We start from the raw sequence: 19,732 nt of genomic DNA on the forward strand, positions 1-19,732 counted from the left end.
CTATTTAGTGAATGACGTCCACTGGCGCAAAAGAACTCAACAAGTGAATGTTATCAAGTATTATTTCAATATCTTAGACTATCTAATATTATTAACAAAATATGAGCCAGTTGTTTTGTTTTTTGTTTCTTATTTCTTACTTTTCTTTTCTTTTCTTTATTTTCTTTACTTTCTTTATTTTCTTTATTTTATACTAACCCTATACGTACTAGACATCCTGATCCACACTTCATACCAGTTGGTTTGCCATCGCCAATAAACCTCAAAAAAGAAGAAGAAGAAAAAGAAGCCGACCGATCCAGACATAGCTAATAGACTGTCGCTACATTTACCTTGTGGATGCGAACAGTGAAGCCAGGAGAACGAGTAGATTCACGATAGCTGTTAACCCATCAGAGATGAAAGCGAGCTAGCTACCTAACCTGTAGCTAACATGATTTGATGGAGGCTTACCGGAGCGGCAACGTAGTTTCAGCTAGGATACATTAGCATTAAACCAGTCACTAGCTTGCACACAGTAACGGAGCACGGAGAGGAACCCGCACGATATGCAGTGAGTACCGATATACGACCCGGTGGTGCTACGGAACTGGATCAATCCCGCTAAAAGTTTGGAGCCGCCAGGCCCGCTGCCACTGGCGCTAAGTTAGCCGGTTAGCTCAGCTCAAGGCATCCTCCTCTAATGGGGAAACCAGCCCGCCTTTTACACCAAATTAACGTTGATAATGCGTTGTTTTTCAGGGCTTCCACACTCGTTCCATGCTAACACATATGTTAAGATTGTCAGAAGAGGTGTATTTCCTTCACAACCAGCTCTGCTCCCAGTAGACCACACAACACTAAAAACACTAACAATATAAATACACTTTGCAATACTACAGCTATTCTGTCTGTATATACAATATTGTATTTATTGTGGGTTTTTTACTTAGTTAATATTCTTTACTGTTTTTTTACTTATTTATAATACTTGATCTTGTTTTTTACTATGTCTCTCGTTGGCACTATCCACTATGCTGCTGTAATCCTGTAAATGTCCCCTTTAAAGGGGATAAAGGATTATCTTATCTTTTAATGTTTAATGCCTCAGTAAACACATTAGCTCACTTCTTAGCTAGTTTGCTAAGTTACTGAGAAGATGCTTAATATTAATATTGCCATGTAGATGATGATGAGTCGGATTCCAAGCAGGATGCCTGCCTTAAAACAAAAAAAAAGAACAGTCTGTCCAACCAGTGTGGTGTGATGTGCAGGTGACTTCTCCTCTCAGGTGTCTATGTTGTTGTTTTTCAGGTCATGAAGCGGGTTCGCACTGAGCAGATCCAGTACGCCGTGGCTCAGTACCTGAAGCGGAGGCAGTATGTGGACACCGATGGCTCTCTGAAAGGAGCCAAGCTCTTCCAGTCCGCGGAGGAGATGGCTGCCAGTCTCACAGGTGAGCTGACTGCAAAGGCGGTGGTGATGGCATTTGTGTTCCACATCACTACATGCCATGTCACATGTACATGTATTTAATAGTTGAGAACATATGATCTGTGTATATAATTTAATGCACAGGTGGGTTTTTTGTATCTATTGTGGCTGATCGGCTCTGCTTTGTGCCGAGCTGATTTTTATTTTCTCTCCTACCTTCATCTCTCCCTCTTCCTCTTCCTCTGAGCAGTGCAGACAGAGTCGGGGTGTGCCAACATCGTCTCTGCTGCACCCTGCCAGTCTGACCCCCAGCAGTATGAGACTCAGTACTCCCGGCTGCGCTCCTTTCTGTCAGGTATCCCATGATTCACATTCCTGCTGCATTGTCTCTGAATTCTTGTATTTGTCCCGTTTACCACATTACCAACAGTCACACTCGAGGTTGTTTTGGAAAATGGCGTACGTACGTGTCGTCTTTGGATTCTACCCTCACAATAATTTTCATTTCCCATAAATCAGAAACCGATATATCCTGGGCGAAGGAAGTGAGCAGCATTCTCTACCCGCTCTTCGTCTACCTCCACCTGGACTTGGTGCACTGCGGCCTGAAGGGGGCGGTAGATGGTTTCTACAGTCGTTTCCACGGCGCCTTTCTTCAGGACAGCGAGCAGCGCGCCACCATAGAGCAGCTCCGCCATGTTCTCACTGCTCAGGACGTCGCAGCCAACCCCAAGTTGAGTGCTTTCCTGGAGCACAAGTACGTGGTTCACCTGACGGAGCCGGCCTACAGCTACCTGCTGCGCTACCTGCAGAGTGAGGACAACAGCTCCCTCTGCAGGGCCCTGAGCACACACCTGCAGGTGGAGGTCACCGCCTCGAGGCGCACAGACTACCAGCTGTATGGAGCGGCCGGCGGGGCGACCGCCGCCCCGAACTCCACCTCCTCCTGGGCCGGGGTGGACGGGGCGGAGGGTGGCGAGGGGGTGGAGGTCCCTGCAGGGATCCCACAGAGCGAGGCGGCCCTGGAGACTCTGCAGGACTGCATCAAGAAGGTCCGCGAGGGGCCCCCCACGCTCACCACCGTGTGTTTTTACGCCTTCCACCACACGGAGCAGACGTTGAACACCGCGGAGGTCTCGGCCGACAGTCGGCTGCTGGCCGCCGGCTTTGACAGCTCCACGGTGAAACTGTGGAGCCTCCGGGCCAGAAAGCTGAAGGCCAAACCGCATCAGGCTGACGTGTCGCTCATCCACCTTGCCTGTGACGTACTGGAGGAGGAAGTGAGTTGACTGAAGGGATGAAGCCCGATAACCAAAACTTCAGATTGATTAAATTGTTCAATTCTTTTGTTTCTCCTCAGGCGGATGAAGAGGACGGCTCCGGCAGCGAGGTAAAGACGCTGCGAGGTCACAGCGGCCCGGTGTTTCGCACCGCCTTCCTGACGGACAGCTCCGGCCTGCTCTCCTGCTCTGAGGACACGACCATCCGCTACTGGGACCTGGGCAGCTTCACCAACACGGCGCTCTACCAGGGCCACGCCTACCCGGTGTGGGACGTGGACGTCAGCCCCTGCAGCCTTTACTTCGCCAGCGGCTCCCACGACCGGACGGCCCGCCTCTGGACGTTCTCCCGCACCTACCCGCTGCGGCTCTACGCCGGGCATCTCGCCGACGTCGACTGCGTCAAATTCCACCCCAACTCCAACTACCTGGCCACCGGCTCCACAGACAAGACTGTCCGGCTGTGGAGCACCCAGCAGGGAGCGTCCGTCCGCCTCTTCACCGGCCACCGCGGCCCCGTGCTGTCGCTCGCCTTCTCACCCAATGGGAAGTACTTGGCGTCCGCCGGCGAGGACCAGAGGGTGAAGCTGTGGGACTTGGCATCGGGGACGTTGTTCAAAGACCTGCGAGGACACACGGACAGCGTCACCAGCCTGTCCTTCAGCCCGGACAGCAGCCTGGTGGCGTCGTCCTCTATAGACAACTCGGTCCGGGTGTGGGACATCCGCAACTCCCACGGAGGGACGCCAGCCGACGGCTCGTCCGGCGAGCTGGTGGGACTTTACACTGGAAACACCAGCAACGTGCTGAACGTCCAGTTCATGGCCTGCAACCTGCTGCTGGTGACGGGGACTGCACAGGAGAAAGCAGAACAGTAGCCACGGCTGTCTCTTTTCTTTTTTTTTTTTTGAGTTGTTTGGGAGAAAAGCTTGAATATCTCCGGAAGTGTGTTTGACATTTGTCTGTCACCAATTTTCTTCCCTAACCCAACCACTGAGAGGTTAAAGGCCCCCACCTGCACAGGAGTCAGGGGTTTTCTTTTAGTTCTTGGCATAAAGCAGTCTCCTTTTCAAACGGGCTGACGTGTTCAGTTATAGTTCAGTTATCATTTGTCCTTGGTGGCGTTGTCTAATTACCAAAGCTCCCTTACTAGATGTCAGTATTAAATAAATAAAAAGTTCTGCTTCCGGTGTCTTGGTGGTCGAAAGCTGTTTACTCTGCTGTCACGCACACGTTTTATTATCTACAACAGCAGCATATGACTGATTTGAAAAAAAATTCTTGTTAAATTAAAAAAAATTGAATCTGCAAAAATCAGTTCGACCCAAATATGAGATGAAAATGTTTATTTACTGAACGGAGAAAACAACCAAACAGACAAAAACCTTGGTGTTGTTGCACCGATGAGTATTATGGGATGAACTGTTCCCTGGTGTTCAGAATGTTAGGAGTACAGTGAGCTGCTCCTCATTCTAATCTCCAGGATGTGTTTAGCCTAGCTTAGCACAAATACTGGAAGCAGGGGAAAGCTGTTAGCCCAGCTCCATCACAAATAAGAAATATATATCTATATATATATACACATATACACCTTCCAACAACTCTGAAACCATCGTATACGCGTGTTGTGTAGCTTGTCTAAAGTATCGTTTGAGACTTTTCGCCTCTTGTACCGGTAGAACACCTGAGTTTCACTACCAAAGTACCAACGCAGATCTTTAATCTTTAATTACTTTGAGGTAAAAAAAATTGTTTTCTTCAACCAGACCATTTAAAATGTTACCGCAAGCAGACGTACAAGAACTTTGCCCAAATACATTTTAAATGAAATCAGAAACACAGGAATTGAATGCTGGCTTTGTGCACTTGACAGTTTTTGATAATTTGTTTCATATATAAAGAGCTGAATGTCCGGAGCTTATGGAAATTATTTTGCTAAAAACAAACATATTGAATAAAACAACGACATTAGTTTGTTTGTGTTCAGGCTGTAGTTCTAGGTATTAGAGTAGTTACAAATGCTTTTATTTTGAAGGACTACTGGAACAAAAGCAGGTTATTGTGGTTTCACTTTGGCTCTCGTTTAACGTTCGATAACTCTGACTTGGTAAGACAACGAAGAGGCAAACACTCGAAATGCAGGACTGTTCCTTTAAGGATCTCTTTCTGCCCCCCCCCCCCCCCCCCCCCCCATGATTGAAATGCATTGATGGAGTCACACACCAGCTTCCACCGAGTCGATCCAAACACAGACAATAGGATCCTAAATACTCTGAGACGTGAGAAACTGTTTTGCATCGATGCCCGAGGAGTTTAGAGACTGTATACGAGTTTTTAAAGTGCCTCAAAGGTGGAATACAAAAGTGAACAAGTGACTATGTGAGCTTTAACAACACCGGAGCAGGAAGTGGTTGTTTCTTCTCTCTTGGTTTGTAGGGTTTGAGTAACACAAAAAGTGTAAATAGCCTTGTTGAGGACATTTATAAGAATCAAAGGCTGTATTTTTTTGCACTTTTCTGCGGGTGGTATGAACGGTGCAGTTTAAAAAGTATGTATATATATATATATATATATATATATATATATATATATATATACTGTATTTTTGTAACATTTTGGCTACCAAGAGTTAACGTCCAGGTTGAGCTTAACGAGGGCTAAAAATACTCACCTAGAAACTGAGTTCATACATCCAAAGTGTGATTGTATTTTTGTTTTCTATGTGTATATATATATATATATATATATATATATATATATATAGTTGTTCTGCATATTTCATTCATAAATCCAGCCTGGAAGTTGTACTTTATGTTTGTCAGTAACCTTTTGTTCCCTCCTGTAGCCCAAAACAAGGAATAAATAACAGAATTATTTAAACTAATGCTTCAGTGGTTCTTTTCTTCTTTGTGTGTCATGCTGCTTTGAGGGTGCTTTGGGCCTCATCTTGTGATTCAGCTTCACTTATAAAACATCCTGATGTCGTTAAACCTGATGTACCAGACTGGATAAAGTTATACTATGACTTTTTAATGACTTTTGTCGACATACTATAGTGTAAAACATGGAGGATAAATTATAGGTTAATGTGTTATGTGTGGAGTTTGTTTTCTTTTGTGTGAAATATTGTCCGTCTATTGTCTGATCCACTCTCCGGAGCAGAAGGTGGCGCTAATGCAACAGTAAGCTGGATGCAGGTTTGTCCTGCGTTCAGTGAATATCAGCTTCATTCACTAAATCAAAGAAAATAAAATCTCTTCAAAGCGGTATTCATCTTGAGGGGAAAGAAATGCTTGAGGTATTTGTTTTCCCTTCAAAATGAACACAATAAAGAGCTGCAGTTAGTCAACATCTAATAACTGATGCAATAGAATAAAATATAAATAACACAATCAATAAATAATAATTGTGCTTATCTCACTTATTATTTGCCAGAGGAGCAGTAAATAATAATTTCAGTGTAAAATTCTGCTAGTTCAGTGAATTTCACAATTATAAAAAGTACAAAACAAGTAAAAAAAACACTTGCATCAGCACTAAAGTTACAGTCTTGACCTACAATAGAGAGTAGATAATGGAGTTCTGTCATTAGAGCTCTTTGGCTGCTGTTATACAATGTTGTGTGCGTCTCGTTCAGATTTGTGTTAGTGAGGCATAAATCTGCTAGTTGGGAGCTACCCAGCATGCATTTCTTCATGAGTGTACGTTAACAGTGACCGTTTGTAAACATCTACTCTATCAGAGTTGGAGTCTTCTTTAAATGATTCTAGACTGTCAGTTTTTAATCCAATGAATATAAAATATAAATATTCAAAATGAAAAAGAAGTACTGAAGAAAAAAACAGAAGCCAGAGTCAACAACCAATAAATATAAAGTTTAAAATAGAAACAGTGCATCAAGTGAGAGATGTGTGTGTTTACTGTATAGAGAGATGTTTTGGAGTTTTGTTTGTTTTATACACCCTGGCTCTTTGGCTCTTATAAAGATGACTTTCAGTTTCAGCTCATTCATACTTGGAATGAAACAATGTAGCTTTTCTTCTGTGCAAAGAATAGAAGTGTTTGTGATATACAGTATAATATCATAGTGTTGAACATTAAATACATATACAAGGGTGTAGATATGAAAAGACAAACGGTATGTTAATGTTTAAATAGTTATTATGCTTCGTTATAATAGTATATATTTTATCAATTATATTATACAAGTACAACTGTTGCGGTTACCACATACTTTTGTATCTACATGTGGAACTAAAGATTCACAAGGGTGTTGGTGCTACTCGGACCTTTTAGTAACGCACAACAGTCCGTCTCGGTATATCTTCCGGAGTTTGTCTGGAGGAAACGTTTCTGTGGTTCAGTGAAAATGTCTGAAGTCCAAATGCTGAGATGTTTCGTCAACCAGCGACGAATTGGTAAAGTAAAGTTTGTTCTCTTTGATAACACCACGTGGATTTTGCAGCGTGTTGAATTCTAAAATGATTCATATGTTCATGGTTACATAAGAGTTGATTAAAATATGATATTATCTGGGTCCATTGATACACTGGAAAGGGGGTGCAGCGTATAGCGGGAACACCGAACCACTCACTGTGGTCAAGTGAGCCGTCATCCGCGGTACGCCGGTCACGTCAGCCGGCGCTTGAAATGTAATGCTCGTCTATTCGTGGTGCTACGGTACGGGTGCTTGGATAGCCCCAAAAGCCCAATCTATAAATCAGTAATTTACCCAATTTGATGTAACAAGTCAAAGACATTATATGAAATCCAACAATAATACAATCTGAAGTTACACTGCTGTACTATCTTTAATTGCAAAAGGGTTCGAAAATTATAATATTACCTAATAATAATCTTTGATCTGTAATAAAAACATTTCCTTCATTGGTTAGCTAAAATTTCCATTGGAGTTCTGTTCATGATGACCTCATATATGTCCATATCAAATGTAATGTCATTTTACTGTACAGTTTTGGAGAAAATGAAAGGCAAAGTTAGCTCAAATGGCATTCATATTCATAATTTCCCCATATTTGACAGGTTATACAAATAAATCCATAAGTGGTTAAATTAACCTTTCACTGCATTGTTGTTCATAAGGAGCCCTACTATGTCCATGTCTAATTTCATGAGATTTTACTGTACAGAGTTTGAGAAAATTAAAGGAAAAATCTAATCAAATTAAATTATGATATTCATAATGTCCTCAACAATCCAGTGAAAGGTTAATATAACCGCTTAAGGATTTGTTTTTATGACCTGTTGAATATGGGGACATTATGAATATCATAATTTCATTTGAAAAGAGGGTGCAGCATATGGCGGGAACACCAAACCACTCCCATCCTGACAACGGTCTTGATTATTTCATTTAACATTAATTTACAGAATTAATACTCGTTACTTAAATAGTCTATTTCATTCTTCCATATTTAATCTGGACTGTCTCAGCTACAGAACGGTACCAAACAGTTGGATGTAAATCACTGAATACAACCTGATCAATGATGGAATGAACTAGAAAATTCGGCAGGAAATTTTGACAGTGTGGCTGCTACTGCGCGAAGACGTTGCAATATATACACACGCCGATGTTACTGGTAATATCGTTAAGGTTCGATTGAGGTATCGCTTCTCTCGTTTCTGCATTTTAGATTCATACTCTTTGATTGAATCTTGTATTTGTGGGGCTTTTATTTTGAAAGGGTGGGATTGGGTGGGTGAGAGGGGGGGAGGAGACAGAAGACAGAATCATAATGTTTGACACACATACACAGAGGTTATTAAATGACGTGTGTGTGTGTGTGTGTGTGTGTGTGTGTGTGTGTGTGTGTGTGTGTGTGTGGGGGGGGGGGGGGGTGCTTGTATGTGGTGAGGACGCACCTGGTGTTAGAGGCAGACTGATTAAGAAACGTTACAGTAAACGGTGATTTTGAACAAAACGCCTGCCTCCTTTTAACAAAAAGCAGGAGTCTGAGTGCCAAAATATGGGTATCATGCGAAAGATAAGACTCTGCCAAATGTGGTGATGTGGTTTTTGTGGTGTTAAAAATGTGAGCTCTAGAACAATATGCAAAACTGGTACCGTCTGCTTTCTTTGAGAAATTAGTGGTCAGATTTAACATGGAGTCTAATGGAGCAGTTGGTTGGAGTTCATGTTACTCTGCGGCTCTTTGAGCCAAATGTGTAAGTCTGTTGGAGCCATAGACAGTTGTGTGTGACCAGCACAACATTTCCAAGCTTTTTGGCCAAAAATGGTGTATAAAGAGTAAAAATTGTGGGAATGGGAGCAATTTGTTTGGAAAAATCACAGAATATTTTCCTGCTCTGCTCTACTCTGACAGTTATGCCCTCACTCTAGAGCTGAACATTCCGTGCAATACACACCCATTATAAAATCTGAAACAGACCAAAATGGCCATTTGACTCAATAAAGTCCAGTGTTTTGTCAACATTTTAAACTTAAAGTAATTTTTTTACGTTAAAGTATGGCTGGTCAATATGGGCCCAAAATTAAGTGTTTTTTTTAGCTCTCTTCACGCCAAAACCCCATTCAAGTGAATGGAGAAATGTTGCTCTGTTTTTGGGGATTTTCGGGAAAACTGCTGGGCGAATCTCTGAGAAAGGTCATTGCACACAATTCCCGATCAGGCTGCACGTTTTGATGTATTTTTTGCGCAGGTGTTGGCAACACTGTGTGAGGAGAAGCGTGCCAAATTTTCTGGCGAGAGACTATTTGCTCAATACTAATATTTCTTTGTAACGTCTCTGTGTGTGTTTACCGTTTTCCTGCAGACGTCCAGCAGCTGTTGGTGGTTAAAGAAGAGGTTCCCTCTGAGCAGCAGGAGTGGAGCTCCAGTCTAGACCATGAGGAACCAAAGCCCCCACACATTAAAGAGGAACAGGAGGACACAGAGCCCCCACACATTAAAGAGGAACAGGAGGACCCAGAGCCCCCACACATTAAAGAGGAACAGGAGGAACTCTGGACCAGTCAGGAGGGAGAGCAGCTTCAAGGTCTGGAGAAGGTTGATGTCAAGTTCTCATTCACTCCTGTGAAGAGTGAAGATGATGAAGAGGAAGCTCAGTCCTTACAGCTTCATCAAAGAATAACTGAACAGATGGAAACAGATGCTGATGGAGAGGACTGTGGAGGACCAGAACCAAGCAGGAACTCAGATCCAGATAGACATCCAGAACCATATACTGATGACAAGATTGGAGACTCTTCTGATACTGATAACAGTGATGATTGGAAGGAGACCAGAGAACCTCAGTCAGGTTTAAACTCTTTGAAACTTGATGAAGTCCATGTCAGTGATTCAAGATGTAGTGCTGGTGAGAAACTATTTACATGCTCTGAGTGTGGGAAAACAACTGGCAAGAGTGGAAATCTGAAGAGACACATGAGAATCCACACAGGAGAGAAACCTTTCAGCTGCTCATTTTGTAAGAAATATTTTAACAATGGTTCACATTTACAGACACACATGAGAATCCACACAGGAGAGAAACCTTTCAGCTGCTCAGTTTGTAAGGACTCCTTTAATAATTGTTCAAATTTACAGACACACATGAAAATCCACACAGGAGAGAAATCTTTCAGCTGCACAGTTTGTAAGGAATCTTTTAAGCAGTGTTCAAATTTAAAGAGACACATGAGAATCCACACAGGGGAGAAACCGTTCAGCTGCTCAGTTTGTAAGAAATCTTTTAACAATGGTTCAAATTTACAGACACACATGAGAATCCACACAGGAGAGAAACCGTTCAGCTGCTCAGTGTGCGATAAAAGATTTCGGCACAACTCGGCTCTGAAGTTACACATAATTACTCATACAAGAGACAACCGGCTGTAGTGGTTCTGTTTGTATTCAAAAGGTAAATCTGACACACCACATGGCACATAACGCAGGGGAAGAAATATGGTGCTTTTTTCCTATCTTTATTGAAAAGCATGTAGTTTTAATTTGAGAGCATTGCTTATTGATTCCACGTACAGATTTTGAATTGTTTCCCTCAAAACCCTGTCTTCACACACAATTAGCCCCGCTTGCGATTAGTGACACAATAAACCTTGATTGCTCTGAGAGATCCATGCTTTGTTTAAGGTAACACCTTCTCACATTGACAGGGAGCTTAGTACTGTCTTTAGTTTGATCCAGTAGACTAATTGAGTTTTTATTTTCTAGTTAGTGTTGGTTTTCTAGAGGGGTCCAGGGCACGCTCACCTGGAAGAAAATGTTGTACATTTTAAAGTTAAATGCATCTTTGTGCTCTTGTAAATAATGTAGTGATCTTCTTTTAGCTGTGGTGGAATGGAACTAAGTACATTAACTTAAGTATTGTACTTGACATTTTTGAGGTACTTGTACTTTACTTGAGTAGCTGCAGCATTAAAGTGTTCATTTAATGATCATTTTTTAAATGATTTTTCATTAATTGATTAATGTATAATCTTATATACTCTTGAGATCAAAATTGTTTAAGATAAGTAAATGAAGTAACCTTGGCTGGAATTTCCTGTTTTGTTGTTGTCAAATATTGCCAGTATTTACTGCTGATAACGCCGTTCCAAGCTTAACATTGTTAGCTCTGTCAGCACTGTTGTTGTTGTGTGAACTGTTGCACTCTTGTTGCCATATTGAGAGCCGTGCGGAGGCAATCCTTCAATCATAAATTTATGTTTGTAATTCAGTGACTTTGTGGTATAGTTTGTTAAATGTATGTGATAGTACTGATTTTGATTGTTTAAATAACTTGATATTTGATTGAATAATAAAGGTATTCAGTTAGTAAATTGTTCCAGCTGTCAACACGTTTATGCAAGGTGGTAAAAGTTCAATTACCGGGGAACCAGCTCCCTTATAAGAGACCTTAGCTCTCCTGAACATAACAAAAAGTGTTAAACCATCTACTTTGAATGTCACAATGTTAAGTGACAGCAAAGCTGTTATCAGACACCATGAGAAAACCCCAAAACTAGTCTATACTGAAGCCTCCACCAGTCATGTGACTCTCACCTTGCAGGTCATAGCGGCCTGTTAAGAGTCTCAGCAGATGGAGTTCTCAGGATGCTGCCTTCTATTTTTTACCCTTTACAAAACCAAAAACATGAGAAAAAGCTTAAGGACTGAATTAAACAGCCTGTTAATCTGCTATAGTGTTAGCTGCAAGAATTAGCACGTCTTGCTAACGAGTTTACTACTATAAACATAGCACAAAAGTACTTTGGTAGATTATTTCTTTGTTGTAACAATGCTTCTTGGCAATACATGTTATACTGTTGGAAAGCCTGTTTATTTCCCTTTTAAATGGAGCCACATTTGTAAGAAACATGCATTTGTGTGATTAGCAGCAGAGCTGAGTATTTGGGTTGCGCCCATGAAAAATGTACCAAATCTTCTCTGCCAATGCCATACAGCTCATTCTGCCATTGACTCTTGTTTGGTGTTGTTTGGTGGATTGGATGATTGAAGTCTGAAGAAACAAGACATATTGGCAATTTAACAATTTATTAATTTAACAAACAGGAGCCTCAATAGTGTGTGCAAGAACCATACACAGCGGGAAAGTTACCGAGCGAAAGAGGCAGTAGTGATTCCGATTAGAAAACCTGGCAAAGATCCATCTAAACCCACCAGCCACAGACCAATAGCACTAACATCTAATATGTGTAAGATAATGGAAAGGATGATAACAGAAATATTTTCATATGAGCTTGACAAGAGAGGAATGCTGGCAAGTTTTAAGAGTGGTTTTAGGATGGGAAGGAACAACATGGACTCTGTGATAAGGCCAGAGACTGAAATAAGAAAGGCCCAGGCAAATAAAGAGTCAGTCATTGCAGTGTTTTTTGACATGATGTGGAAGGAAGGTTTGCTAATCAAGATGCACAAAATGGGAATTGGTGGGAGAGTTTATAACTGGGTAAAGGATTTTCTGTTTGGAAGAAAAATATGGATTGGGTGAAAGGAGTACTGAGCACGGGTGAGAGAGCACAGGTTAGAGTACTGTTAGCTTTCTTAAAGAACACAGAGTTTTATATAGGGTATGATTGAAATGCAGAGATACGGTACAAGGGTGCTGGATAGAGTGCTTATTTTTATTTTTATTTTTTATTTATTTATTTATTTATTTATTTTTATTTTATTGGGGTTTTTTTGGGGGGTAAAGAGTGTAAGTCTATTGTCTGATCCACACTCCGGAGCAGAAGCTGGCGGTAATGCACCAATAAGATGGATGCCAACCGCCGTAAAACCACAAGAAGAAGAAGAAGAAGAAGAAGAAGAAGAAGAAGAGGAAGAAGAAGAGGAAGAAGAAGAAGAAGAAGAAGTGAGAGTTGTTAAAATACATATACAAGGGTGTAGATATGAAAAGACAAACGGTATGTTAATGTTTAAATTGTTATTATGCTTCGTTATAATAGTGTATATTTTATCAATTATATTATACAAGTACAACTGTTACTGTTACCACTTTTTGTATCTACATGTGGAACTAAAGGTTCACAAGCTTGTCGGTGCCACTCGGACCTTTTAGTAACGCACAACAGTCCGTCTCGGTATATCTTCCGGAGTTTGTCTGGAGGAGACGTTTCTGTGGTTCAGTGAAAATGTCTAAAGTCCAAATGCTGAGATGTTTAGTCAACCAGCGACTAACCGCGGCTGCTGAAGAGATATTTGGTCTGTTTGAAAGAACGATAGCAGAGCACGAGGAGGAACGTTCTGCTCTAAAAGAGGAGAACGAGCGACAACGGAAACTACTGGACGCTGTTTTCAACCCTCAGCTTCGGTTACACAGAGCAGGTTTAGTCAACCAGCGACGAACTGGTACAGTAAAGTTTGTTCTCTTTGATAACACCACGGGGATTTTGCAGCGTGTCGAATTCTAAAATGATTAATATGTTCATGGTTACATAAGAGTTGATTAAAATATATTATCTGGGTCCATTGATACACTGGAAAGGGGGTGCAGCGTATAGCGGGAACACCGAACCACTCCCTGCGGAAGGATCGCAGTGACCTGGATTCCAACTCTGTCGAGCAAAATAGTAATAAATCCAATAACGGTCACGCTACGCGGTTCACCACGTCACCACTCAGTCATCCGCTCATTTATACATTAAGTCAAACGTCGTCAGTGTCCAGGGAACGTTTTGGTTTAGGGTGAGTTTGGGCTTTATGAGTGAGGAGAAGGACTTTGTATTGGATCCGTTGTGGGACGGGGAGTCAGTGGAGGTTCTGGAGAACAGGGGTGATGTGATCCCTGGAGCGGGTGAGCGGGGGCGAGCAGCAGAGTTCTGGATGTACTGGAGTTTATTTAGGATTTTGGATGATGTGCCGTAAAGAATACTGTTGCAGTAGTCGATTCTGGAGGTGATGAAGGCGTGGATCAGAGTTTCAGCGGCAGAGAAGGAGAGTGACGGCCGATGTTTTTGAACCTTTACCTACTGTTAGGGTCAAATTTGACCCAATTTGACATTTGACAGCAGTAAAAATACCCTAAACGTCATTCTTTTAGCCTGAAATTTGATGACTTTTCTTAAAGTGACCCAAAATACACAAAAATGAAAATATTTTAAAATGTTATACTTTTGTACAGGTGCTACACATTTTTGTACACTGAGGCTGTTTCAGGTCAAATTTGACCCGTATCTATTGAGATGGATTTTAAATCTACCAGTGTGGGTCACATCAAGGAAAATGGTGGTTTTAGGGAATCTTGAAACTATACAGGCCATGTTTGTGTGTGTTTTTTTATGGGACAGAGTTCAAGGGGGACCTCGACACTGTCACGAGAACTCTCTGTGTTCCCACCACATTTGCCCAGGTTCCCGCAGAGACACACACCTGCTGGTCTTTGAAGGGGCATCGGGGGGGGGGGGGGGGGGCTCGAAACAGTGAAATAATAAAACAACACAGGAGTGATCATGGTGCACAAAGGGAACAGGAGTCATCCACAGGTCACAGGGTGCCTTGTGACAGACACACGATCTGCACCTGCAACAACAAGCACCTGCAAATAATCTACAAAGTAACAGATTTGAATCAATTTGGGTTGGGGGGGGGGGGGGTGGTCATAACATTATGAAGGTACCCGAGTGACTGACATCATGGCAGCAAGACGTAGTGTGCAACAGGCCCTGGATCTGTTCTTCTAAGGTGAGGAGGTCGAGAGTGATTTGGAGGATGTGTCAGAGCAGGAAGACAACGTGGAAGAAAACTCAGATTACTGATTATTGACTAGTTTATAATAAGCATTTTATTATGTAGTGTTTTGTGTACTTGGTGGTAAATGTTGAATTAATATTGATAATTATCATTTCTTATGATATAGCAGTGAGAACAGCGTTTAATGCTTGCACTGATTAAACTTGGTTTTATTATTAATTCCAACAGTTCCAGAATGTTCATGCCATTTTCAAAATTCAAGACAATATATTTAAGTCATTATGGCTTTTATGTTTTTATGTCTTATGTAAAACAGGACATGATAATGTGTAATAGTAGATGTTTTTCCTCCAAAAACAAATGTTGTAAAACTTAAAAAAATACACGCTCCCTGCTCTCTGAAACATTTATTAAGGATTAATCATACATGTATTAATGAGACATAGGCTTAGTTAGACATTCTAAATAGATCTGTAGTTTAAAATTTGGTATAGACACTGTCAAAAAGGGGTTGAGATCCCAGGAAGACTGCCTTACAGAAGGAATACATGATCGGTATGTAGAGCAGGCTAAAATGGACACAAAGCGTATACTTATAGGAGGAAGTAAAATTCCAATAATCATTATAAGCAAAGTGTGTGTATTACAAAAAATATATGAAGTGATTTAACAAATGTAAACTGATAATAATGATGAATCTGTAAACGTGATTGAGTAAAACGAATAGTCTGTGTGTGCTGAAGTACTAATGTATGTGTAAAGAGCTGAAAAAAGGAGCAGTATGCTAAAAAGGGGAAGTAGACTTGGGTGTGGACCGCAGCCGTTGAGGTCAGGATGGGTTTCACATGTGTAAGAAGAATAACGGAAAGTACCAGAATGAGGAAGAAGTGGGGGGAGTGGACCTTAGAGATGAGGCCAGATTTGGGTGTAACTAAGCACGTACACAGAAAATCAATGAAGTAATGTTAATCATGTGCCAGTGAAACGGCAGTGTTGGGGAAAAGGGGCTATAAAGAGTGTGACTTGCAAAAGCAAGACGGGGATTCATCGCGGGACGCCTTCCAAGTGCTCAACAGAGACCACTGGACCTCGTTCGACAGCCGCAACGGAGGACTTCGTCTTTGCTCACGGAGAGAAGACCGCAGTTCGTGATCAAGGATTAAAAGACGGAGATTTTCTCTCCCCCCCTGTGTGACTTTAACAACCGGACGATAGAAGGATGCAGCCCTAAAGCAGGGTAGACGTCAGGAGTAACGGTAGTGTGCGGAGCCAGGCGAGTCTCCTCAGAAGTACCAGCTCGCAGATCTTTTAATAGAGAGCTGTGTAACTAGGTGGCCCCGTACAGGGCCCGTGAACCCCCGGATCTAACAACACTTACTATGAGGGAATTCTTGTGAAGGCATCAAATATGGACAGTATGTAAGGGTTGAGTGGAAAAAGGCAGTTCTGGTGATTTGTTTGACGCGGTGTTCGAAGGAGAGGTTACTGTCAAACATGACTCCGAGGTTGCGGATGTGTGGGGAGGGAGACAGAGTGGAGTTGTCGATGGTGAGGCAGAAGTTGTGACCGGTTTTAGTGAGGGATTTGGGACCGATGATGATCATGTCAGATTTATCACAGTAAAGTTTGAGGAAGTTGGTCTGCATCCATGATTTAATGTCAGTGAGGCAGTTGGTGGGAGTGGAGCAAATAATGATGGTAAACTTTATTTACATATTACACAAGTTTTTAAAAAGTGCTTCACGGACGTAAAAACGAAAATACACCGTGCAAAATTGTTGTAGAAAATTTCTATGTTAATCGGGAGAAAAGAGTTTCGTTCACAAATCAACAAAAGGTCTTTGAGAGTCAACGTTGTCTTTGTTGGTTTTATTTGCTTGCAAGAGGGAAGAGAGTTCAACAGATACGTATTCAGTAGTCTGTGGAAGAAGCGTCAACATACTTTGAGAATACGCTGTGTTATATACACTTCAGGAGCCAACATCCTTAACTGTGTCACACAAAGTTTCACAACAGTCGTGGTTTAACAGTTGAGAATCGATTTGTATTAGCTCAATACTAATATTTCTTTGTAACGTCTCTGTGTGTGGTTACCGTTTTCCTGCAGACGTCCAGCAGCTGTTGGTGGTTAAAGAAGAGGTTCCCCCTGAGCAGCAGGAGTGGAGCTCCAGTCTGGACCAGGAGGACCCAGAGTCCCCACACATTAAAGAGGAACAGGAGGACCCAGAGCCCCCACACATTAAAGAGGACCCAGAGCCCCCACACATTAAAGAGGAACAGGAGGAACTCTGGACCAGTCAGGAGGGAGAGCAGCTTCAAGGTCTGGAGGAGGCTGATGTCAAGTTCTCATTCACTCCTGTGAAGAGTGAAGATGATGAGGAAGCTCAGTCCTCACAGCTTCATCAAAGACAAACTGAACAGATGGGAACAGATGCTGATGGAGAGGACTGTGGAGGACCGGAACCAGACAGGAACTCAGGTCCAGATAGACATCCAGAACCAGATACTGATGAGAAGACTGGAGACTCTTCTGACACTGATGACTGTGATAATTGGAAGGAGACCAGAGAACCTCAGTCAGGTTTAAACTATGTGAAACATGATGAAGTCCATGTCAGTGATTCAAGATGTAGCGCTGGTGAGAAACTATTTACATGCGTGTTTACTGAGTGTGGGAAAATATTTGGCACGAATGGAGATCTGAAGAAACACATGAGAAGCCACACAGGAGAGAAACCATTCAGCTGCTCTGTTTGTAAGGACTCCTTTAACAGTTCTTCAACTTTACAGAGACACATGAGAATCCACACAGGAGAGAAACCATTCAGCTGCTCTGTTTGTAAGGACTCCTTTAACAGTTCTTCAACTTTACAGAGACACATGAGAATCCACACAGGAGAGAAACCATTCAGCTGCTCTGTTTGTAAGGACTCCTTTAACAGTTCTTCAACTTTACAGAGACACATGAGAATCCACACAGGAGAGAAACCTTTCAGCTGCTCTGTTTGTAAGGACTCCTTTAAAAATGATTCAAATTTACAGAGACACATGAGAATCCACACAGGAGAGAAACCTTTCAGCTGCTCAGTCTGTAAGGAATCTTTTAGCCAGCGTTCACATTTACAGAGACACATGAGAATCCACACAGGAGAGAAACCTTACAGCTGCACAGTTTGTAAGAAATATTTTAACAATTGTTCACATTTACAGAGACACATGAGAATCCACACAGGAGAGAAACCTTACAGCTGCACAGTTTGTAAGACATCTTTTAATCATTGTTCAACTTTAAAGAGACACATAAGAATCCACACAGGGGATAAACCTTTCAGCTGCTCAGTTTGTGATAAAAGATTTATGCGCAACGTAGCTCTAAAGGTACACCTGAAAACTCACACAGCAAAGAATCCCCTTTAGCCATTTTACCCAATCACCCCTCCGCATATCCCTTTGAGCGGTGGGCCCATAGGGCGGCGGCTCAATGTAGATTTTTCGGGTTGTTCATGGTTGAACCATATGTCTCATGTCCCGGAAACCAGACCTCCACCAGCAAGCTCCACTCCCAGGTCTGGCTCCAGAAAGGGACCCCGTTTCCTTTTTTTTGGCCCAGCTGCCACAACTCTTTTCAGATGGTGAGTGAATTCTTGGTCTGAGAACACAGATCACAGGTCACACACACGGCCCTAAACCACGTTAAGGTGATTTATTGGAAGGGTGTAACATTTAAGACACGTTGCTTACTGTTAATGTTATAATGTTACCCAGCTTTATAGTGTTGTTTTTATTGTTGAAGTTTTGCTGATGTAAATATCTTCTTGTATAAAGCTATTTTTCATGTTTGGATCCAGAATTGCAGAAAAATACCAGAAGACAATTAATGTGTTTATGCATTGACTTCTGCAAGTATGTGTTTTCCTTTGTGTAATGTTATAGTAGTTAATGGGTTGAATTTTGTCTTCTGCAGAAGTAAATAAATGTTGGAAAACAATCCATTGAGTTGTCTTTATCCATGTCCAACCCACACCCATTACATATAGAAAAGATGGAAGGTAATTTAAGATGGGAATAATTTATAGAGGCTTTTATTTTGTAGGTTACCCACCAAGTTGCAACAGAACCTGCCCTACAGGTAGAAATGGGAGACATGCCGCTGGATTTAAGGAGAAAGCAACTGATGGCAAACTACTGGGCTAATTTACAGGGACACAATGATTCTCACCCTGCAAAAGGAGCGTTGCAGGTGGTCTGGGAGAGTGGGAGGAGTCAGAGGGTCACTTTAGTCGGGTAGATAATGACGTAGCAAGAGAATTTGAAGTGTTTGATCGGAGGATAAGCCCCTCAGTAGTTTAGTCGGTGGTGGCTCCATGGACGCTTGTGTGGCCTGACATAGACTGGTATTTGTTAGAGGTCGAAAAGGACAGAAAAAGATGAAGTTGATTTGGTAAGTGCATTTGAATATTATGTAATGAAAGAGTCGTGATTTTACACAGATTTACACAGATGGTCCTAAGAAATCTGAGACAGGAGTGACAGGATATGGGGCGGCAACACCAGCTATAGGAAGAGGAATCGACAGAAGAACATCCAATCATTTTGGGGTTTACACAGTGAGGATGATGGCAGTGCTGGTTTTACTATGATGGGTGGAAATACCTAGACAGGAAAAGGTGTTGATTTGCTCCGACTCATCTTCGGCCCTATAGCAAGTTTAATGTCTTTTCATTGAAACAACCGTCAAGATAAATGGTAACTGGACTGTACTTGTGTCAAGCTTTTGTAGTCTTCCGACCACTCAAAGTGCTTTAACACTACCTGTCATCATTCACCCATTCACACACTGATAGCAGGGGCCACCATTCAAGG

At 42.0% G+C, this 19,732-nt stretch overlaps 2 protein-coding genes across 2 annotated transcripts; both read left to right on the forward strand.

Moving 5' to 3' along the window:
• The first annotated feature begins 389 nt into the window (after positions 1-389).
• taf5l (TAF5-like RNA polymerase II, p300/CBP-associated factor (PCAF)-associated factor) lies at positions 390-5,577 on the forward strand. The gene is made up of 5 exons (XM_068727526.1): positions 390-553; positions 1,294-1,435; positions 1,664-1,768; positions 1,933-2,693; positions 2,774-5,577. The coding sequence occupies exons 2-5, from the start codon at positions 1,297-1,299 to the stop codon at positions 3,569-3,571; spliced, it is 1,803 nt and encodes a 600-aa protein (XP_068583627.1). The 5' UTR covers positions 390-553; positions 1,294-1,296; the 3' UTR covers positions 3,572-5,577.
• Positions 5,578-7,027: 1,450 nt separating this feature from the next.
• On the forward strand, positions 7,028-18,857 carry LOC137885104 (zinc finger protein 271-like). Its single transcript, XM_068727251.1, has 4 exons — positions 7,028-7,111; positions 9,492-10,551; positions 13,239-13,528; positions 16,977-18,857. The coding sequence occupies exons 1-4, from the start codon at positions 7,063-7,065 to the stop codon at positions 18,284-18,286; spliced, it is 2,709 nt and encodes a 902-aa protein (XP_068583352.1). The 5' UTR covers positions 7,028-7,062; the 3' UTR covers positions 18,287-18,857.
• The last annotated feature ends 875 nt before the right edge of the window (positions 18,858-19,732 follow it).

Source organism: Cebidichthys violaceus, unplaced genomic scaffold (genome assembly GCF_023349555.1).
Source record: "Cebidichthys violaceus isolate CVI_PGR_0920_01 unplaced genomic scaffold, fCebVio1.0.p SCAF_4, whole genome shotgun sequence".
Classification (NCBI taxonomy): Eukaryota; Metazoa; Chordata; class Actinopteri; order Perciformes; family Stichaeidae; genus Cebidichthys; species Cebidichthys violaceus.